The 19739-nt window shown below is 40.7% G+C and overlaps 1 protein-coding gene across 4 annotated transcripts; it reads left to right on the top strand.

Annotated features, from left to right (window-relative positions):
- Positions 1 to 2910: 2910 nt before the first annotated feature.
- On the top strand, positions 2911 to 14152 carry PCTP (phosphatidylcholine transfer protein). 4 transcript variants are annotated; one of them, XM_054846727.1, is made up of 6 exons: positions 2911 to 3194; positions 7345 to 7462; positions 11088 to 11167; positions 11503 to 11674; positions 12361 to 12428; positions 13115 to 14152. In XM_054846727.1, the coding sequence occupies exons 1-6, from the start codon at positions 3048 to 3050 to the stop codon at positions 13136 to 13138; spliced, it is 609 nt and encodes a 202-aa protein (XP_054702702.1). In that variant the 5' UTR covers positions 2911 to 3047; the 3' UTR covers positions 13139 to 14152. The 4 variants fall into 4 exon arrangements, with proteins under 4 accessions (XP_054702702.1, XP_054702701.1, XP_054702703.1 ...); XM_054846726.1 differs by having other exon boundaries at positions 12911 to 14152; XM_054846729.1 differs by having other exon boundaries at positions 2947 to 3041; positions 12911 to 14152.
- Positions 14153 to 19739: the final 5587 nt, after the last annotated feature.

Below are 19739 nucleotides of genomic sequence, written 5' to 3'. Positions count from 1 at the left end.
CTGAAAGTGCACCAGTGCCACACAGAGACAGATGCAGGAAAACACAATATAGCTGGTAGCACTCTCTCACATATGGATACCCATATCCAAAACAAACACAGAAAATCATCTGGGGCCTGAAAACCTCAACGTAGTATTCATTGCTGTTTTCATTTCTGGCCACATATGATTTTCTGGTGGAGGGGTTGTCCAATTCACTGGTTAGATTCCACACCATAGAATTCAATGGATTTCTCAGCGTTGATTTCAGTAGCAGAAAGGTTAGGTGCTGGAATTAATAGGTGAAATTAATAGATTATTTCCATTCTGAAAAACAGGTGGACAATTTAGGTGCATTAATCCCATTGATAGCCCAGATCAGCAAGTTTCCTCGAGGTATCATTTCCTGCTGAAAGCAGCAGCAGCTAAATACCTAAGAAATACTAAGTATGTGGGTCAAGTCGTGGGCACTTTTGAAACTCCCCCTCATTGCCCTAGAATAGTAACCCTCTATTTTCATTTGGTTAGTATTTAGGTCCCTGATCCATGTGTGGGACTGGATCGTGCTGTATCTAGGCTGCTTTCGGTAGCTGTGCTCAAGCTTGGGTTCATGTTCCCAAAACCAGCTGCCCTGAAGCAGTTGCTGTCCCACTGTCTGTTGGGGCACAGCTGTAGGAAGTTAGTCCCCGCTGTGTCTGAACTCACCCCTGACTACAGCCACACTATGTAGCGATGCAGATAACAAAGGGTTTGGGTTCAAAGTTTAGCTTCTATCCCTAAGCTAGGGACAATACATGGTCATGCAAGTGATAAATAATAACACTTACATGAAAATAGAAAATAAAGTCTCCTTTCAGAACTGTTTGTGCTTTCTCAATAATCACCAATCCTTACTTACCAAGAAAAAAGGTCACATAGTAATGCCTTCTTTGAAAGTTTTGGTCCCTAGTGTAGCCTTGCGATACAAATCACTCTTTTTCCATGAGAGCACTGAGGGGAGGAGGGAGCGGACAGGCAGCTGTAGCCAACTTACAACTGATGCCATGTAGACAACCATGTAATGCAAAACATTTACCGTAAAACAATAGGCAACGCTGAGCTGTGATCACTTCAGTCCTTTTGCACAAACAAGGCTCCTTAAGGGATCGCGTAATCTCACAGGATCATTTACACACGTGTCCTTGCTCCGTGTTAAACATCAACCTTTGACTCATAACTCCTCCTTTTTCATACTGGGTGAAAGTCATCTCTGTACAAACAGGAGCCACAAAGTCTTTCAGTCTCACGTGAGCCCTATTTCAGAGCATGAATCGGATTTTAAAGTGAGATAGAAATCTGATAAAATTGCTGCAAAACTACTGTTTCTGCAAGATACATGAAATCAGTCTCCCCTATAGCCCATTCTCTCATATTCCATTTTAAAGATCAGACCCTCAGCTGGGCGGGCAGCATAGCTCCACCGAAGTCAACTTAGCTCAGCCAAGAATTTACTTATAAAGGTTCAGCCATATTGTCATCATGTTTTGGAGACCCAGCTGGGCTGACTGAAAGCACACCATTGTAATTCACAAAGAACACAAATAAGCAAAAATATTTAATACGTATTGTATAAATATTATTAATAAAAGGTCATAATACAGGTAAGCATGTTACAAAAATATTGTATGTCTGCTGAGCAGTTTCACCGGGGAAGTGAAAGCAGGTAATGTATGAGCAGAGACTTTCCACCATTAGTGACATTATTTTAGAAAGATGCCACAGGTCAAATTCTGGCATCAAATTTATATGCTAGGAGGGGGATGGTGAGATAGCATCTTGCCTTCTGCCACAACTCTCTCTCCAGAAGTTTTCTGGGCTATGCAAGGCTGACACTCAGCTTGTATGTCCAAACCAGAGTCAGCCAGGAATCCTCATGCTCTGCTTGCAAACCAATTGACTGGAACTGGAAGGGACAGCTGACATAAGTGAACTCTTTGTCAAAGAAGTCAGTCATTTGGCAGGGAAGCTAGAAAAAGCTAAATTTTGCCAGCCTTGCGCAGAGGTTACCACCAAGTGCATTGGGCTAGTGTTGTCAGGCAGGCTCTTTGTCAGTCAATAGGTTTGATGACGTCCCATAGCTCAGGGCTGCTTTTGTTTTTCTGAAGACACAGTGTTCAGCAGGAATATCTCACAGGAATTAGAAGAATAAAGCTGTAATGAAAACAATTTACAGCTCCGCGGAGTAAACCTGCCCTAGTCACTTACATTTTGATGCCCTGAATGCTTTGGCTGTCTGTGCCAGCCTCATGGTAGCATATTGTTATAGGTGGTGTTATCAGCAGGAGCCTAAGTGAGGTGTGAGGTGTGTCCCTGCCAGTGGATTCCTCCTGCCTGGGAGCTCAGTGCAGTGACAAAGCTTTCTGTTCCCTTCCACCCTGCCCACCCCCAGTCTGCCTGGGCCTGAGCCTGCTGCCACCAGAGCCACCGGCTGGCTGGGCGTGGGTGGGTGTCTGCCTGTGTCACACCCCCCTACCAACCAGCTGTACAGCATTTTCTGTTCTTCATATATTCTCATGTGAGCAGTCCATGAGGAAAACTGCTTGTTAAAATGTGAAAATATAGATATATAAATAGATGGGCCCATAGAGACTATTCAGTCTCCGTCCTTGGGGAAATCCAAAAGGCAAGGCCCTGGCCAACACACCACCGGTCCCGGCCCCGCTCTGGCACCAGAGAGGTGACACGCACATCTCAAGGCCGGGTTCCCCGCCTACCGCCAGGAAACGGGGACCCTATCACGAAACTGGGGGAGCACGGAGAAGATCAAGAGATGCGCCCATACAACTGCCGGCGGACTTACATTCGTATAAACCTACGTCCTCCGCTCGCTACACCGCAGCGGGCAGCACACGCCCCGGGGCGGCTCCCAGGCTCGCCCCTGCCCCACGGCCCTGTCATGGCGGCGCGGCGGCCCCGGGGCGCGGCGGGGGCCGGGCGGCCGGCAGGGAGGGGCGGCGGCCGCCATTGGCTGGGCCCGGCGCGGCCGCCAATGCTCCGCGCCTGGCCGCCGTCTTCTGCCGCTGGTGAGAATGGCGGCGCCGCTGCCGCCGGGCTTCTCCGAGGAGCAGTTTCGGGCCGCCTGCCGGGAGCTGGACCAGCCGGCGCCGGCTACGGGGGGGCCCTGGCAGCTCCTGGTGGACAGCATGGGCGTGAGGATCTACCGGCTGTACGACGAGGTGGGCGGGTGGGGGGAGCTGCCCGCGCCGGGGGGCGGCCGTGCCTCAGGCCCTCCCTGCCCGGGGCTGAACCCTGCGTGGGGCAGGGAGCCGGGGGAGTGCGGCTGCGGAGCGGGGCGGGCGGGGGGCGGCGGCGGCGGCGGCACGTCCGGAGCCGCCGGTTCCCCGCACGGGTCAGGCTGAGGCCCGTTGCCCGTCCAGGCACTACTGGCCTCGGATCAGTTTCTCCAGGCTCTCAGAAAGCGGCTTTTAGGGTAATGCTATTAACTGCTGATGGAGAAAGCTGCTCTGCTGCAGTAAACACTGCTCTTACAAACTGCTAGGGGAACCCGCGAACTGTGTGGCTTTTAAAGCTTGTTAGCAGGTGGTGGCTGGAGAAATTCCTGGTGGAAGGTGCTCTCGGTGACAGGAGCAGTCATGGGTCTAACGGGGTGTTTGCTCCGCGGGTTCCACTCCTCTTTCGAGCCCTCTCTGAGGGATGTGTGTGATGGAGAGACCTGTCCCTGCACACTGGCCCTGAGCACTTCCCACGTTAGAGCATCCTCCTGATCTGCAAACTCCTGCTCCCCTTCCTTCTCCCTCTCTCCAAAACTCCTTTCAAACAGATTTTCTACCTTTCTTCCCCTAAAGTTAGGAGGTAGTTCAGAAAGGGTGGAATGCAATTCCCCCCTTTTTTGGAGGGACTTACTTCTCTTAAGTTCAAAAGTTCAGGCTTCCAGAACTGACATGATTAACATAGCGAGTGTTTCCATTCTGTTGCAGATTTATGATTTAATAATGACTTTTGAGTCCATATAAATATCCTATTTCTTCAGGTCTGTGATCATAGCCACCTCTCAACTCCTTATAAAGCTGGACTTCATGCTGTGCTTTGCATGAACATCTTGTATTCTGAAAAAATCATTTTGGGCATGGTCATGTTAAGAAAAATAGCAAATGAAGCAAACACATAGGTCTGTGTGAAAGGCAAGATGAGGTAGGGAAAGTCTTTTCAAACAAAAAAAAAAGGCACTTCATACACCTCAGAGTTTTTTTGGTGGTAAATAGTCTGTCCCTGCTTACAGCCTGGGCGTGGTAACTGGCAATAGCAGGACAAGCTTATCAATGAGAGCACGCAGCAAAGGCGAGCCTGTGATGTCTGCCAGGTATCTACGCAGGAATCAGATGTGCTGATGAAACGGAGGGTACTAGGACTGTTGCTTCTGGAGTGGATGAAAGAGAAACTTTAGGACCGGAGCTCATCCCAGACCTGTCAATGCATTGCACAGTGAACAAAGGCAAAGTAACTTTGGGAAGATGGAGGCTGGATTTAGCCAAACCAATGGGACCAGGTGCCCATGAGACTTGTACTGGGGCAGCCTGCTTTGCTGCTCTTGTAGAAATTGAAGCTGGCTAGATGGAAAGTAGCTCAGGCTTCTTCTTCTCATGCTTTTATATAGGACTATTGAGCTGACTGAAAAATATCAAGGTGTCTTTTTTTTGTTTGTTTTTTGCATCTTATACAATGACCCTAATTTAGGGTAGATGGACAGACTAGGTAGGATGCAAGAGACCTTTTCCAGTCCAGTCTTCTAATTCTGCTGGGAAATAAGTCTCTTGGTTTGTCTTTCAGTTGCTTCAAATTGCCACATGAGAAGAAGAACCAAGTCTAGGAGAAGGGTCTTTGCTTAAAGTTGTTACTGGGAAAATTGGCTTCTAACACTTATTGAACTGCAAGTCTACTATAGCAGTGGTAGTCCAGGAAGCTGCAGGCAGCAATTATATTTCCTGATGCCTTCTCTTTCCACCTTCTCCACAGGCTACACAAATAGATCTCCCAGGCTTTCCTGCTCTGTGCTCTATTCCAACCCACTGATTGACTCTCCTGCTGATAGGCATCTGAAAACCTGAAACATTTCCTTCTTGTTTTAACTTTCTTATTGTGAATTGCTGTTTTTATTGAATGTCTTTTTCCATCTTGCCTCCTGCAAGATGTACTGTTTGCTTTTCAGATCATGATTTATTATTTCATACTGTTATCAAAATATGACCTTTTTTAGTAGAAGATATTTAATGATGTATGCTGTCATTTATCTAGCAGTTGAAGAAATAGATTGGTAGAGAAGAACAGCATAATATCTTGATCTGTCTTGAGCTGCAGTATAAGAACTTGAAGGTTACAGATGTAAGAATGACTGAACTGATAGTGTGAACCAGCTGGGAGCCCACCTTTAACTGGAGCCTACCTTTGAATGTTTAGGTAGAATCCCATCTGTTAAGTCAGGGGATTAGATAGTGCAGCACTTGCACTCTGTATTTAGTGCTTCTGAATTATGTGACAGTAAATGACATCACGACAGTTCTATTTTAACCTTTGATGGAGGTTCTATCTATAGCAAAAATGCTTTAAAGACCTATATTGTATGCATATCTTTTTATAATCCTCAATTAAAAAGTACTACAGGAACTTCTAGTTGCCTATTTGGTGAAACGTACAAGCTTTAGAAACAAGCAATACAGTGTAATAGTTTGTGGTCCTAAAGCTTTTACTGTGTTTGGAAGTGTGAAACTGTATGTAGTTTGTCCTTGCTAAGGTACAAAGCGCACAATTCTATGCAAAATCTTTGAGGCAAGCTCTGATAGCTTAAATGAGAAAATTACTGCATGGCTTTCTTCTGTCAAAGAGATTAAGAGGAAGCTAAAGGATGCAAAGAAATGGTGAGCGTGCTGATAAACAGCTAGTTTTGTGTATTGACTGCAGAATTAAAGTTTTGGGTGAGTTTGGTTTGTTACCTCTCAAGATGCAGTTGCAATCAAAATCCAGGAAAAGAATACAAAGACTTCTGATCTTTGGTGGTGGAGCAGCCCAATAACACGAGGAAGTAAGGCTTTCTTCTAAATTATTAGAAGAGTGAGGAGAGTTGTGGTTTGTTCCTCTCCTGACTTATGTGACACTGAATGTAAACATACACACATGCAAGATAATCTACATAGAATTTTTACTAGTGACCTGGAATGAAATAGCGTTCAAGTTAAATCAACTATTTTTGAAGTACCAGTGTAGTGTTTTGGCATATGCTGTTGGGTCTCAGCTCAATTTCAGGTGTCATATTTTCAAAATTAGTTTTTCTTGTGAAAATAAAAATGTTGTTGCCTTTTACAAAGATGACGTGAGTGCATGGGGCTGCACAGGTGCTGAACAGTTCAGGTTTCAAGCTAGGGATTGATGCTTCCGGGAAGCCACAGTGAAGATGAGTAGCTTAAGCTTCTTGGTCCCATTATTATCTTCTGGTACATCAAATCTTCATCCTCTAGGGTTGATTTGTGAAGGGGAGGGGAAGACAAATCAGCCATTCACTAACAGAATGGTGTATAATCCTTCCCTCCCTTTCCTTGGGAATGCTTGAATTTGACTATATATTCAAAATACTCTTATTGTTTTAATTTTGTCCTGAACTGGTACTAACAATAGAACAAACATTGCTCTATAGGCACAGATGGAGTTTCCATATGTTGAAAGAAACATTAAAAGCATTAACATAGGAGATATCCTGCACCCCACCCCTTCAGTGCAGACAGCTTTCGGAAAGAAAATAGCTGATAAATATTCAAGGCAGATATAATAGTGCATTGTATGTAAGCATGAACATTAGAAAGCATTCTTGTATCGCAGCCTGAAGTATAAGCATACCTGACTTGCTGGAAAGCTTATTCCAGATCCTGCAGTACCTGGTAACCTCCTGGAAATGGCTGAGACTGTTAAACACATTATATAGGGTCTGGAGACCTTGCCACAACAATTTAATGCTTCTGGTAAGCTTCAGTGTGGCAGGATTTAGTCTGCACTGACCACTGGGGATGAAAAGGGGTGTGTGTGTGAAGAAACATGCTCCCTTTGGAACTGCTTATGAAGTAAAAGGGTACTGGTGTAAGGGAAGGAACAGCCATTGTGCAGGGCAGGTCAGCCTGTCTGGATTTAAACTTTCATGTATAGATCAAAAAGTCGAGAGGTTAAAGACTGAATCTGGCATTGTTTTTTGAACACTTGCTTTCACAGCTCTTGAGCAAATTTGTTGTATGTGCCCCACCTAATTTCCTTCAGCTGTTCTCCCTGCTGCAGAGTACTTCCCTTTCCTGTGTGACTTTTCCTCTCTCCATTCTGTTTCCACAGCAATCAGGACTTTATGAGTATAAAATCTTCGGTGGTCTTGCTGACTGTCCCCCAAAACTGTGTGCAGATGTCTATATGGATTTAGATTTCAGAAAACAATGGGATCAGTATGTTAAAGGTAAGCTCATCTAGGCAGTTTAAAAGCAAGCTTTATGTCCACATTAACTCTTCCTACTAAAACTTTGTTCAAAGGTATTTCAAAGTTGCTGCATCTAGAGACTTTGAGCCAGAATTAAGTATCTTTTGGGGTAAGGTTGCATTCTGCAAATACACTGAGATGGAACAGCTAACATCTAATCACTGTTTAGCTGGAATGAATTCTTTCCATGTTGGTTAAAGCACATAATTGGCATCACTTGCTGCAAGGTGCTCCAGCATAACTTCTAGCTGTTGTAATTCCTAGGTTAAATGTTAGTAGATGTTCTGGGGAGAAAGGGAGATGGTACCTTTTGTGCATCTTTGCATATTGCAGTGGAGTAGTGCAATGGCTTCCACCAGTTTGATGCGTGATGGAATGTCTTTTCCTGAAAGCATTGGTTGTTCTTGGCACCTTTTACAATCAGAAATGGGTGTATTGAGAAAATAGTTGATGACGTTGGGCTTCTACAGAGAAAGGAATAACTAATTTAGTTGTATTTATTTAATATTTCCTTTGAAAAAGGGAGTTGAACCTGGATATCCATATGATGTTAAAACATCTGAAGTCAGCAGTGACAAGGCAAGGATTCAGCTGATGTAGGCATCCAGTAATCCATTTGTTTTAAAGCTGGGGAGCCCTTCCCTTTTCAGCCTGTGTTGAAAATCAGTTCAGGCCAATAAAACCCGAAACAGGGCCAAAGTGTTTTGCTGAACAATGAACAGTGTTAAACACCAAAGAAGTGTTAAATGTTGTGCCTGTTAAGTCTAGGACAGCTCTGGTGAGCAATTACTGGTATTGCCTTTGACTGTTTTGTTAGGAGAACCACATACTTGACTCCTTGGTCAAGCTTAAGCAGCTATGTCTTCATTAGTGTTATTTGTCAAAATGGGCAATAGCTTTCTTGTAGCAAAGGCCACTTTGCCATTACTGAAACAAAAAGAGCTGGAGTGGGACTCAACATTATCATACTAGGTATAAAAATACTGTTATGTTAAATTACTTCAGTAGTCTTTGATTTAAGTGCATTTAGGAGAACTGAATCTTTCTTAAATAAACACTACCTTTTTTTTTTTTTTTGTAATGCCTTCTTAGAGAAAAGAAAGGAAGCAGTTGGGGAAGCTACACCCTTAAACTAAAAACTAGATAATGTTGCAGAGCTGGTGTTTATATCCTTGCTGACCATGATACATTCATCTGTGAATTTATAGTTGTACTGGTACTTAAAGTCCAGAGTTTCGCAGAAGTTAACCCTTGCAGGGCATAAACTTAATGTTAACGCTTTCCTTTAAGCTTAAAAATTGACACAAACCTACGTATTCTTTAGAACTGTATATGATGAAATATTGCTAGCCAACATTTTCAGTGTAAACAATATGAGCTTGGGTTTTTCTCCTTTCACATTTAGAGAGAAAACCCAGAAAACTTCCATTCAGAGCCTTCTTGCTCTTTGTTTTACTGTTTGTATTCCTTATTGCTTTTACAGCTATGCAATAATGGCATTCCAAAGAAGAGTTTTCTGCTGAATTGCTGGCTGGCATTGAAATAAAAATGTGACCAGAGGTTTTTTGCATTTTAAGTTGAAAAGGTAACTGCTGCTGCACTAAGCATGAGAGGAGCTAATGTCTATCCTCTAGTTCTGTTCAGCAAAACTCTTTCTGAAGGCCTCACTGGAAGCAGATATGGGCAGGATTCCTGTGAATACTTCAGAGGGTCGTGCTTTGATCTGTCCTTGCCAAGGGTTTGCCTGAGGCCTCAGAAATGTTGGTATCAGCCTGCTGTTGTTGTTGCATTGCTGTTAGTACCCTGGCTATTTCCAAAGCAGGCTCCTGGATATCTACAAGATGTGGACATCCCAAGGCCTGGTCTGTGCTGCAGTTGCCAATAAAGCAGGGAAGCTGTGACTAAACTGTAGGGTAGCAATTGAGGTACCACATCCTTCTGTGGTGTGATACAAAATGGTTGGGCCTGAGAAATATTGAAACTTGCTACTCCTGGTTGTAATACCATCCTGATTGAGATCATACTTCCCAACAATTTAACAGTAATAATTGACTGCTAAAGCAACAAATGCAGCTGTGCCTATTATGAATAAAATGGACTTGTGATCTATTGTAGTAATGCTAAGTGAAATCTGGTTATTGATTAAAATGCACTGTATTCTGCTTTGATCAGAAGTTGTCCACTAGTATTGACAGACTAAAGTGAGTACAGATGGGACATGACTGACTTAGTGTGTGTTTCTTCTGTGCTTGCAAAGATGCAAAGGTAGATGAGTTAGTAGCTAAAAACTGCATCGAAGTCTTTAAAATAGTGTCTTAATCCCCTTGAAAAAGGAAAGCTCTGCAGTTAGCAGTGAAAGTAAAGCTGATAAACCAATGCTCCAGTGACCTCTGGTGGATAGCATAATGCTGTAGCTTATTACAACACAGAGCATTGTGCATCCAATACTGCTCCAACCCGGAGAAGAGGAGAGGCTGGTTTTATGGGCCACAGCTGACTTGCAGGGTGTACTAATGGCCTAGTTTGGAACATGTTATATAGGGAAAGAACCTCCCATCTGTAGCACTCTTCTTGCCTTAGCAATGAGATTGTCAGTCTGTTCTAGCCTTATTTTCAAAACCACTGAAAGTCATGTGGCAGGCTGTGTGCATTGGCTCTGAGGGATATATAGCACCTCTAGGCAGAAGTCTGCTCTAAAGGAGAAGAGCACTCTGTTAATGTGAACCACCTTTCTGGATCATACCCTTTTTAACTGCACCCATGTAATGACCAGCCCCTGAGCAGACAGGGATTCACCTTGGCTCAGCCCCATGGCTTGTCAGGTCCATTACCCTGATAACAGCAGTTACTGCCTCAAGGGAAGAAGCCGTACAGTAGACAGTTTCTCAAACTCAGCTCTGTAGTTTGATTTGAACTAATTTTTCTCCTTCATGCCACACTATTGAGTCACTTCCATGTTTTAGGGACTATTCTTAGATATTTTTTTCGTATTCAGCTGCCTTCTGATTGAGTTTCCAGGCAGACTGAAGGTCGTGTAATGAAGGCTCATAAACTGCTCAAGCTTCTTGTTCACTGTTGCCTCTATATACTGCTGTGAGATTCCTAATAGCTTTTCCATACTTGATTAATCCCTCACATAAGACCTCTTCAAGTATTAGAAAGCAGTGCTCATCCTAGTTCCTTGTTAACTTAGGATCATTTACAAGGGTAATGGTGTGCTTGTGAAAAAGCATACTGTACTCATACCTCAGAATTATGCAGACTATGCATAGGTGAGGAAGAAGCTTTGAGATGGAAAGCTAACTATCTGAAAAGGAATTTGACTCTGCCTCCCCCCAGAACTGTTCTGGTTTTATGGTTGGTATTTTTTATTTGTTTTTTTTAATCAATAAATTCTATAGCAGCAGAAAAACAGGCCACCTATTTTTATGTATTTGGTTGCTGAACAACCCTTCTACAGAACTTTACATATGTATCAATTTTGACGTAAGGGTTGCCTGTAAAATGTGTTCATGTCAGAAATCTGAGCAGTTCCTAATGCCGTGTATGGTTCTGATTTTGATTTGTACTGCAATATCTAATAGTCTTCCTTTTTCAACTGTAGAACTATATGAGAAAACATATGATGGTGAAAAAGTAATCTACTGGGAAGTGAAGTACCCTTTTCCTCTCTCAAACAGAGATGTATCCTTTCAAGCTTTTTGTTCCTCTTGCAGTTTTTGTCACCTGGTCATACAGGGATCCCAATGATGTACTGATTGTACTGCTCAGCTGCACTCGATCTAAGATCTTGCAGTCCTGATATTACATGAATGTGTATAGCATGAAGAAGAGCGTGGGTGCCTCTTCCCACGCACTACTAAAGCTCAGATAGCTGAATTATTACTCTGCAGGATTGAATCCTGTAGAAGCATAAGAAATAACTTGAAGGGGCTGGTATTTGTAATGGAATTCACTTGTCAATTCATCATATGTCAAGCTGACACTGTTTTGACATGCCTCCTCAACTTGGAATACAGTATGTCTATATTCGTGAATGTCGAGAGATGGATGTTGATGGGCGGAAAATCTGGGTTGTGTTAGCTCAAAGTGTGTCTGTTCCTCAGTGCCCTGAAAAGCCTGGTATTATCAGAGTTAAAAGCTATAAACAAAGTCTGGCAATTGAAAGTGATGGCAAGACTGGATCTAAAGGTAAGAAATCAAGAAGTGTGATCACAAGTCACATAGCCAAAGAATGTATGTATTAGCAAAATGCACAAAGAGGAAGACTGGAAACTTTAAGCTAAAACCGTTACTATAAAGTGGATGTAGTGAGCACTAGAATACTTTAAAATGAATGAAAGTTTTGGAAATGTCCACTGCAGTGTGCTACTGTTAAGAATCTTCTATTTAACAGTTGGGCTGTGCAGTTAAGAATAGACTACTGACCACTTCATTCTGCCCAGCCTTCAATTTTTTTTCCTGCCAGCCAGTTCAGTTGGGTAGAGTCTGATGCTAGCTGCAGTCTGGTTAACTTGGTGATAATACAAGCATCATGTTTGACATTGATTTATAGATTAAAGGGTTTGCCTAGAGATTGACTTCTGTCTAAGATTAGTCCTTTAAAAACAACCTTATAAGACAGGCTGCCTAAAATGGTTGCAATAGTCTAAATTAACATTATGGCACGCTCAGCTTCCCAGAGGTTAACTGGAAATGGCTATACTTGTTTTACATTCCACTTCAGTACAAGTTGACTTTTTTGTGAAGAATTTAGAGCAGAACTGTTGTACTTTGTGATTCAGTCATGCACACTGACAGCTTCTGTCATATGGTGTTAGAGCTAATACTCCGACTATGGCTGGATAACTTTCTGGTAACTTCTCTCTCATCTCTAGTCTATATGTACTATTTTGATAATCCTGGTGGCATGATTCCATCATGGCTGGTCAATTGGGCTGCCAAGGTAAGTAAAGGTTGACAGCGCAATTATCTTTGGCTAAGCTGTTTCAAACGATGTATTCACTGCATCCATACTGGTCTTCTGCATGTTGGGTAGAATTATTTTTTTCTGAAACCTTTCTAGCACTTATGCAGTCCCATTTTTAGAGTCTTGCTATTGTCTGCTCTCATGGCAATTGTCTTAATTTTTTTTCCTTAACTCCTATCAAATTCCATTGGTTAGTCAACCAGGCAGGTAAATTTGTGCAACAAAACCAACAAATCCATGTTCCAGAGCATATGTGAATAGCCTTAACACAAGCAAACTTCAATAATGCAGTCTGTTCATGAAGGATTAAAGGAATGGTCTGCTGCTTTGTACCAGATCTTAAAATTGTCCTGTATTTGTTTGAAGGCCTCGATCTCTATAGTGGGAATTCTCATTTTGCTTATAGTTTTTCTTGATTGCATTATGCAAGAATGACTTTTCCACTTTTCTGTTTACAGAGTGGTGTGCCTACTTTCTTGAAGGACATGCAAAAAGCTTGCCGTAATTATTCTAAGAGCACATAGGTCAAAATTGATCTGAATTGTTTAATTCCTAGAGCTCTGCACTTACAGGAGTGGCTATTATATATTACACTGGATAAAATCTACCTCTAATATTGGAAATAATTTTATTTAGTTGGTTTATGCCTTGAATTTTATTAGATCTTTGATTCCATCTCCAACTGAAGAGCTAGCCACGGGCAAGTTAACACCAACATCAGCTGCGTGCTTTTGCAAGTAATTAAGTTTAGCCTTGTCCCCCATGCTTTGCTTATGCTGATTGTCGTGTGCCAGCTGGAGGAGTTCTGTTGATTGAAATATTACATCCTTGGACAAGAGACAAGGTTCTTGCTAGGAAAAATGTCTGAACTGGAACTGAAAATTCTCAGCATATATTATGCCTGGATCTGCCTTTGTGGCCTTGCAGGGTAGCTCCTTACTGAAACCGAATAATGGAGGAGGAAACGCTTTTGTTACCCAAGTTTGTCATTTTTAAATTGTCTGCCCACTATAAAACTAAAAGATTCTGAGGACATCTAGGTAAATTACTAGAAGTCTGCAGTAGGAACTGGAACTCTATGTTACTAAGCTTCCTTGTGATGGCTTTAAGTCCAGATATAAAAAGACTTGTGCCTAAAGCCTTGCATTCACATCTCAATACCCCTGGATGAAAAGTAAAAAAACATTAGCTGTGTTCAGCCAGGAAAAAAAGGAGTTGGCTTCCATGTCTGATTTAAGAGGAATAAGCTGTATCTTCAGAGTCAGTAGCCCTATCTATAAAGCAGCTTGGATACCAACTTTAAATTGGAAGTAATTTCAAACTGGATGCCTGCAACTGAGTGAGAATGAACTTGATGTGAAATTTGGGCTTGGTTGCATTTTTAAATTTCATGCTGATGTAAAGAATGAAACTGTAACTGTGGGTAGTAATCCACCAAAAGCACAACTGAGTGGGAAATTAAATTTGCAGCAGCTTTGGGATGGGGTGGAGTGGGTGTGGAGGATGGAGAGCATAGAAGTTGAGAAGGCCTCAGTCTCAGGGATTTAATACATTCTGCATCATTACTAAATCTAATCCTGTTACTAAACAAATCTTGTAATGGGGCAGCTTTGTCTTGTTAAAAAATAAATGGTTGAAGTGATTGCCTTCATACTTTGTGTAAATATTTGTTTCCAATAAATCATTATTCTATATATGCAGTACTCTTGTTACGTCTCGTGTTTATGAGTGGCTGTGCTGGGCAGGTCACAGATGACAGGCTGATGTCATGGGCTGTTTTATTTTTAAAGGCTTTTGAAAGAGTAACTTGGATTCACGAGAGCTAAGTAGGATTCTGTGTGTTCTGAAGAGCTTGCTGCCAGCAGTTTAGGCATTTTTCAAGTGTCTTAGACTTCGAGACCATTACTCAATTGAATATTACAGTGCTAACAATTCTTGATCTATTTTAAGTTTAGCTGTCACGTTTTTTTCCCAGCAGATGAAGAACAGACATCAAGAGAGAATACTTCTGAAGCATAATTCTTTAACTTTCCACAAGTTTTGTGCACATGCACTTACTGGAACTGGAGCCAAATTTTTATTCATGTGTACTGAAAATGAATTATTTCCATCATACCAAGAATACGATGGTGTTTTACCTGAGTATATAAATTCTCAAATTTCTTTTTTTTTGGCAGTGTTCAAAAAAAGATACCTTTAGAATTCAGAAAGTATTTTAGCAGTGTGCTAAGTATGTAGGAATTCAAATATCATAAGCAATCACAAGAATACCAGATTTGCTTTTAAACAACAGGATATGGATACAAGTTCTATTCTGAAGCAAAGGTGGCACTAGGTAGATTGTTCAAAAAGAAGATAAAAAAAGCAAAACAAAGTATTATAGACTTGATACAACAGAATTTAAAAAGGGGACTAGCTGAGGATGAATCTTCCTGCAACAATGATGCAAACTAATTGATTTCCAGTTCCTTCTGAACAAAACTGACCTCTGTACCACAGTAGTACAAAACCTACCTGTAATTGTAAAACTACCTTAAAACTTAGAGTTTCAATGTTTACAAGAAATGTGTACCTAGTGAGCTGAGTATGTGCACAGAGATGAGTCATGTACAGATGAGGTAATTTTTTTCTTCCTTTTTCTTGAAGCAGTCTGTAATTTTGTTTGTCCTTAATGAAAGCAGGAGAAAGAGTGAAAGCATTTTTATATTCAGAAATTCATGATTGCATCTTTGTCATTAGTTATTTGTCATCACGACATAGTCTACATTTGTCTGCAGTGGGCTGAAACAGTAAGACTGAGCATTCAAGAGGCTGAATGGCTCCATTGTCAATCTTGCTGAAAACTTGATTTCCTCCAGACCTCACACTGAGAGTATAGAATACATGGCCTTTGCTCACGTATCCTCATTAAAACCATTGCACAGACAGTTTCTTGTGCTGTACACAACTTTCCAAATTAAAAGACATTTGACTAAACAGTAGCTACTGAAAACACCTTTTCACAAGCAACTCACCAATGATATGAGATGAACGCAACATCGGATCTTCTGTTAAATTTAGGTCCCCATGGTATCTTATAGTGACTTAAATATGCAGTGGCACTTCAGTCTACTTAAGTATGTGTTACTACACCTATCTTGTTTTACTAGAGAAGAAAAAGCTGTTCCAGCTTTGCGTGATGTGGCTTCTTGTCTAAATGTTGATATTTTTCAGTCTTTGGATGTAAAGACTTTCATAAAGCATTTTAGAGAGCTTTATCCATGATTGAGTATTGAGCTTGTATAAATCACACATGCATCATGTGGACTTTTCTGGATAGCTCGAACAGAAATTTACCTGCTGTGGAAGTTGTAAGTCATGCATTATGAGTTCTGGTGTACAGGGTTAAAAAAATGAAACCCCCTTTGCATGCCATTTGTTAATGTAGCTCCTGAAAGTTAGCTTTCTGTTTCCACCAGCTTGCCTGAAAATGGAGCTCAAAGTTTGTTCTTTTAGAGTGATCTGCTGTAAACATAGGGCACTTTGAATAAAAAGAATGAAGCATTTCTGTTAGATGATGATTGACCCTCATCTTCTATATCCCACCCCCATTAACAGATCACTAGGTATCCCATTCTACAGATTAATGGGGACTAGTGAACTTTTCCTAGTAGTCAAATAGAACTAGAAAAACGCTGTAGTTTCTGTCAATAAATAGGCATCTGATCCAAGGCACAATAACCAGACTTTTCCATAAATCATAATGAGCTTTGGATCTATTCTCATATAGAGCTTTTGTTTTAAAATTATCCGCTCCTATAAAAAAATATTTTTGCACATTGCTTTTCACATAAAGAAGTGATTCTTTTTGGGGATGACTGGTCACCCATCTCCTGTTTCCATAAGGAGTGATGTTGTAACAAGGTGAATATAAACCCTTCTTCCACATTGTGTTCTCATCATTCAAACTCATTCTTTCCATGTGATCTCTCTGTGAAGCTACTGTATTTGATTTGGAAAGTAAAGTAAAGGAAAGATTCTGAGTAGCCCAAAGTCAACATGGCGAATGATGTCAGATACGCAATTGCTGTAATGCTGCCTCTCAGAAGATGATGTGTAAAGGGAAACACAAGTTGTCTTTGCTCAGGAAACATCTGGTTGATACTTCATTTCTCAAGCAGGTCATTGGCTTTTTTTATAATTTAGTGGAACAAAAATGTGGGAAGATAGGGGGATAGACTTCTGATATTAATGCACACTGGTAGACCATTTATCTTCCCACCAACAATTTTGCTTTCCATTATGTTAGTTTTCTATGTGTAAACAACATTTTCAAATGGGATCTAATGGTATTTAAATTTCACTTAGCTGACAGTAATCTCACCCTGAGCATGAATTTGCCTTCCTCTAGACAGGAGGATAATTTGTAACCAAAGTTACTGCCCCAACGTAGTTTTCTGATCAGACTACTAGGCTTTCAGACAGAAAACTTTATTTTTCACTCATCTCCTGAAGCTTAAAAGACACTGAAAACTTCCATACAAAACCAGAGAGGAAGGCTTATGACAGGAGGTAAGTTGTTATAAACCTAAATGGACTATATGGAAAATAAATGCTCTTTGAGGAGCAATAACAAGAACAAATCTCTATAGCAAGATGACTTTTGCTGACATTTTTTCATACCACCCTGGCTTATAACTGCAGATTTAGGACGAATCCTTACCAATAATGTAAAGAAAGCTGGTGTTTAAGCATCCTACTAATTCTTCTCTGCAGCTACCAATTAATATATGAATTAGGATTACATATGGAGACATATGCACACATGAAGAGAACGTCATCTTTCTCTGTTAGTTCAGTATTCCCTGTTCTTTGAGAACTTGACCATAAACAATTATTCTCATCTGGAATCTGAATTACGAAAGTATCCTGGAGTCCTGGTGTGAGACAGGAACATTTTAAATGGGAACAACTCTCCACTGGAAACCTTCATTTCCAAAGTAAGAAGAACTGCATCCTGTGAATAAGTGTTTCAGTGGAACATGCCATAATAGGCAATTATGTTGAAGGGCCTTGAATATAGGTATTAATTTTAGCCTTGTGAAAAATTTCCTGCATCTCAGCTGTGCAACTAGTTAAACTGAAAGCTGTTCCTACATTAAGATTTAAGTGAGTTTGCCTTTAGCTGTCCTCATTAGATTCATGCAGATTTTCAGATCTTTCTAAGGCCTATTTCATAACTGCAGGCAGAAAAGGTTCTATTACAGGCTTTGTGATATTAGAAGAGTCAGTTTTCACCCCAAGCTTAATTCTCTTATTATTCTTCACCTATGGGAGAAACTTCTGGGAATGAATCATTTTAATAGATTGTGTTGTTCCTAGAATGGCAAGTTTTGGATTGTAGCCATTCTTCTATAATACGTAAGGCCAAAGGTTACCTATGTGCTGTACATACTTCCAATAGATGCCTGCTGTTAAGTTACAAGGCTCACTGCATTTCTGCCTGAGCATATCTCGAAAGGTTTTAAGTCATTTCCTATTTCACTTAGAGTTGTAGGGTTTGGGGCTTTTAATATTCCATGTGCATATACATATCTTCCAAAGCATGATAGAAATGGTGTGTAATTGGCTGTAAATGGATGTTTCATATTCAGCCGCAACTTGGAGTTATGGTTTAAGGGTGGGCTTTAAACATTTTTTATTAAGACTAGGCTGCTGCTGTGCATTTTAAAAGTCAATGCATTTTCTCAGCATGGAAGTCATATAATTGATTTGTACATTTGAGCAGAGAGCAAGATCCCACAAAATGCCAAAATTGCCTGGCCAACCCATTTACCCTGTAAAAGGCCCATATGATGCCGTTCACCTATTCAAATAAAAACAAGCAGTAGGAACATTTCTACAGCAGGAAATTACTTTGACACTAAAAGGGTCTATTGTCTCAAAGTGTGAGGTGGGTATGTGAAAAAGTACATTGCCTTCCACTGATTTTTTTTCTTGTAACATGGGAATAAACTGACCCTTGATAGCACTTAAGGCGTGGTTCTAGGAACCATGAAGTTGAGAGCATTATCACCGAACAATGAGCTTGATTAATTCACTACAATGACAGACAGGCATGTCAGTAATTTAGAAAAAGGAATTTAAAGTCCATTTGGAACAAGTTAGAGAATAAGAATAAAAGAGAAAGCTGAGGACCCTTTGACGTCTTTCAGCAAAGACAGGCCTAGAAATACCTGCCAGATCACCAAATGCAATTACAGGCATCACATAATATAAATCATTCCCTTTCATAAAGTATGTTTCACAAGTATGTGTTTAATCCATCTTTTCTTTCGGACTAGTATTTCTGTATGCTTAATATCTTTGCTAGTAAGTTTATTGTGAAAATACGACTTGAGTAGAGAAATAATATTTTGCTCTTCATCAGTTTTATGATCAGTAGATATCGGAATATTTTATGACAATGTAAGGGAAGGGTTTTTTCACAGTGATGATAATCAGCAATGAAACAAGTTGCTCTGGGAAACTGTGAAATCTCCATTTTTGGAGATAAAGCTTGTCTGAACAAGGCCCTAGGCAATTTATCTGACCTTGAAATTAGAGCCAGCTTCAAATTTGGTGCTGCACTGGGCTGTGGGTTGGACCAGATGATGAGATGATCCCCTATGTCCCTTCCAAGCTGAATTATTATATGATTTTTAATAAAAATAAATCCAGGAGATTACAGTGTGAATCCTTCTGAGAAGGCAGCATTATTTTCTTTCCAAATGCTGTTATTTAACAGACCAACTTGAATGAGCTAAATTCCTATGATATACAATGAGATGCACAAGTATATGAAAATCCTATAATCAAAATCTGTATTAGAAACAGGTACATAAATGTTTTTGACAAGATGCTTGTGGTAGGCTTCCATTATTGCTTTAGTTTATTAACTAAAATTATTGGTATGAGTTTGGTGAGAAATCTGGGAAATTCAGACTAAATTAAATTACAGCAGACTTTCTGAATCTTTGCTAGTGAAGCTTAATATCATAATAAATACACTATTGTGTGAAAGCATGATGACTACTTTTGGAAAAAAGACAGCAATAGCAGACAAACTGAGGCTGTGCTCCATACTCAGAAAAAAGTTATTGATGCCAGTTGTTACTGTTCATTTCCTGTTGCATCCAGCAGCTGTAGATCGTATTCGAAAGGTTAAAGCTGGGAAAGCCTCAACTGGGCAAGGCTGAGATGTAATAAAAAGAGAAGATGAAATGCAGATTTAGAATATCTAAGCATTCCACAATGATCCTCTAGTTT

Source organism: Grus americana, chromosome 18, assembly GCF_028858705.1.
Source record: "Grus americana isolate bGruAme1 chromosome 18, bGruAme1.mat, whole genome shotgun sequence".
Lineage (NCBI taxonomy): Eukaryota > Metazoa > Chordata > Aves > Gruiformes > Gruidae > Grus > Grus americana.
Note: the sequence above shows the minus strand (reverse complement) of the source record. Positions and strands in the feature narration are given on the sequence as shown.

Bases quoted from the DNA above. Each gene is read 5' to 3' on its own strand.
- PCTP (XM_054846726.1), top strand. From the start codon at position 3,048: ATGGCGGCGCCGCTGCCGCCGGGCTTCTCCGAGGAGCAGTTTCGGGCC. The intron at 3,195-7,344 runs GTGGGCGGGTGG...CTGTTTCCACAG, and splicing joins TCTACCGGCTGTACGACGAG to CAATCAGGACTTTATGAGTA. The intron at 11,168-11,502 runs GTATCCTTTCAA...CTTGGAATACAG, and splicing joins TTCCTCTCTCAAACAGAGAT to TATGTCTATATTCGTGAATG.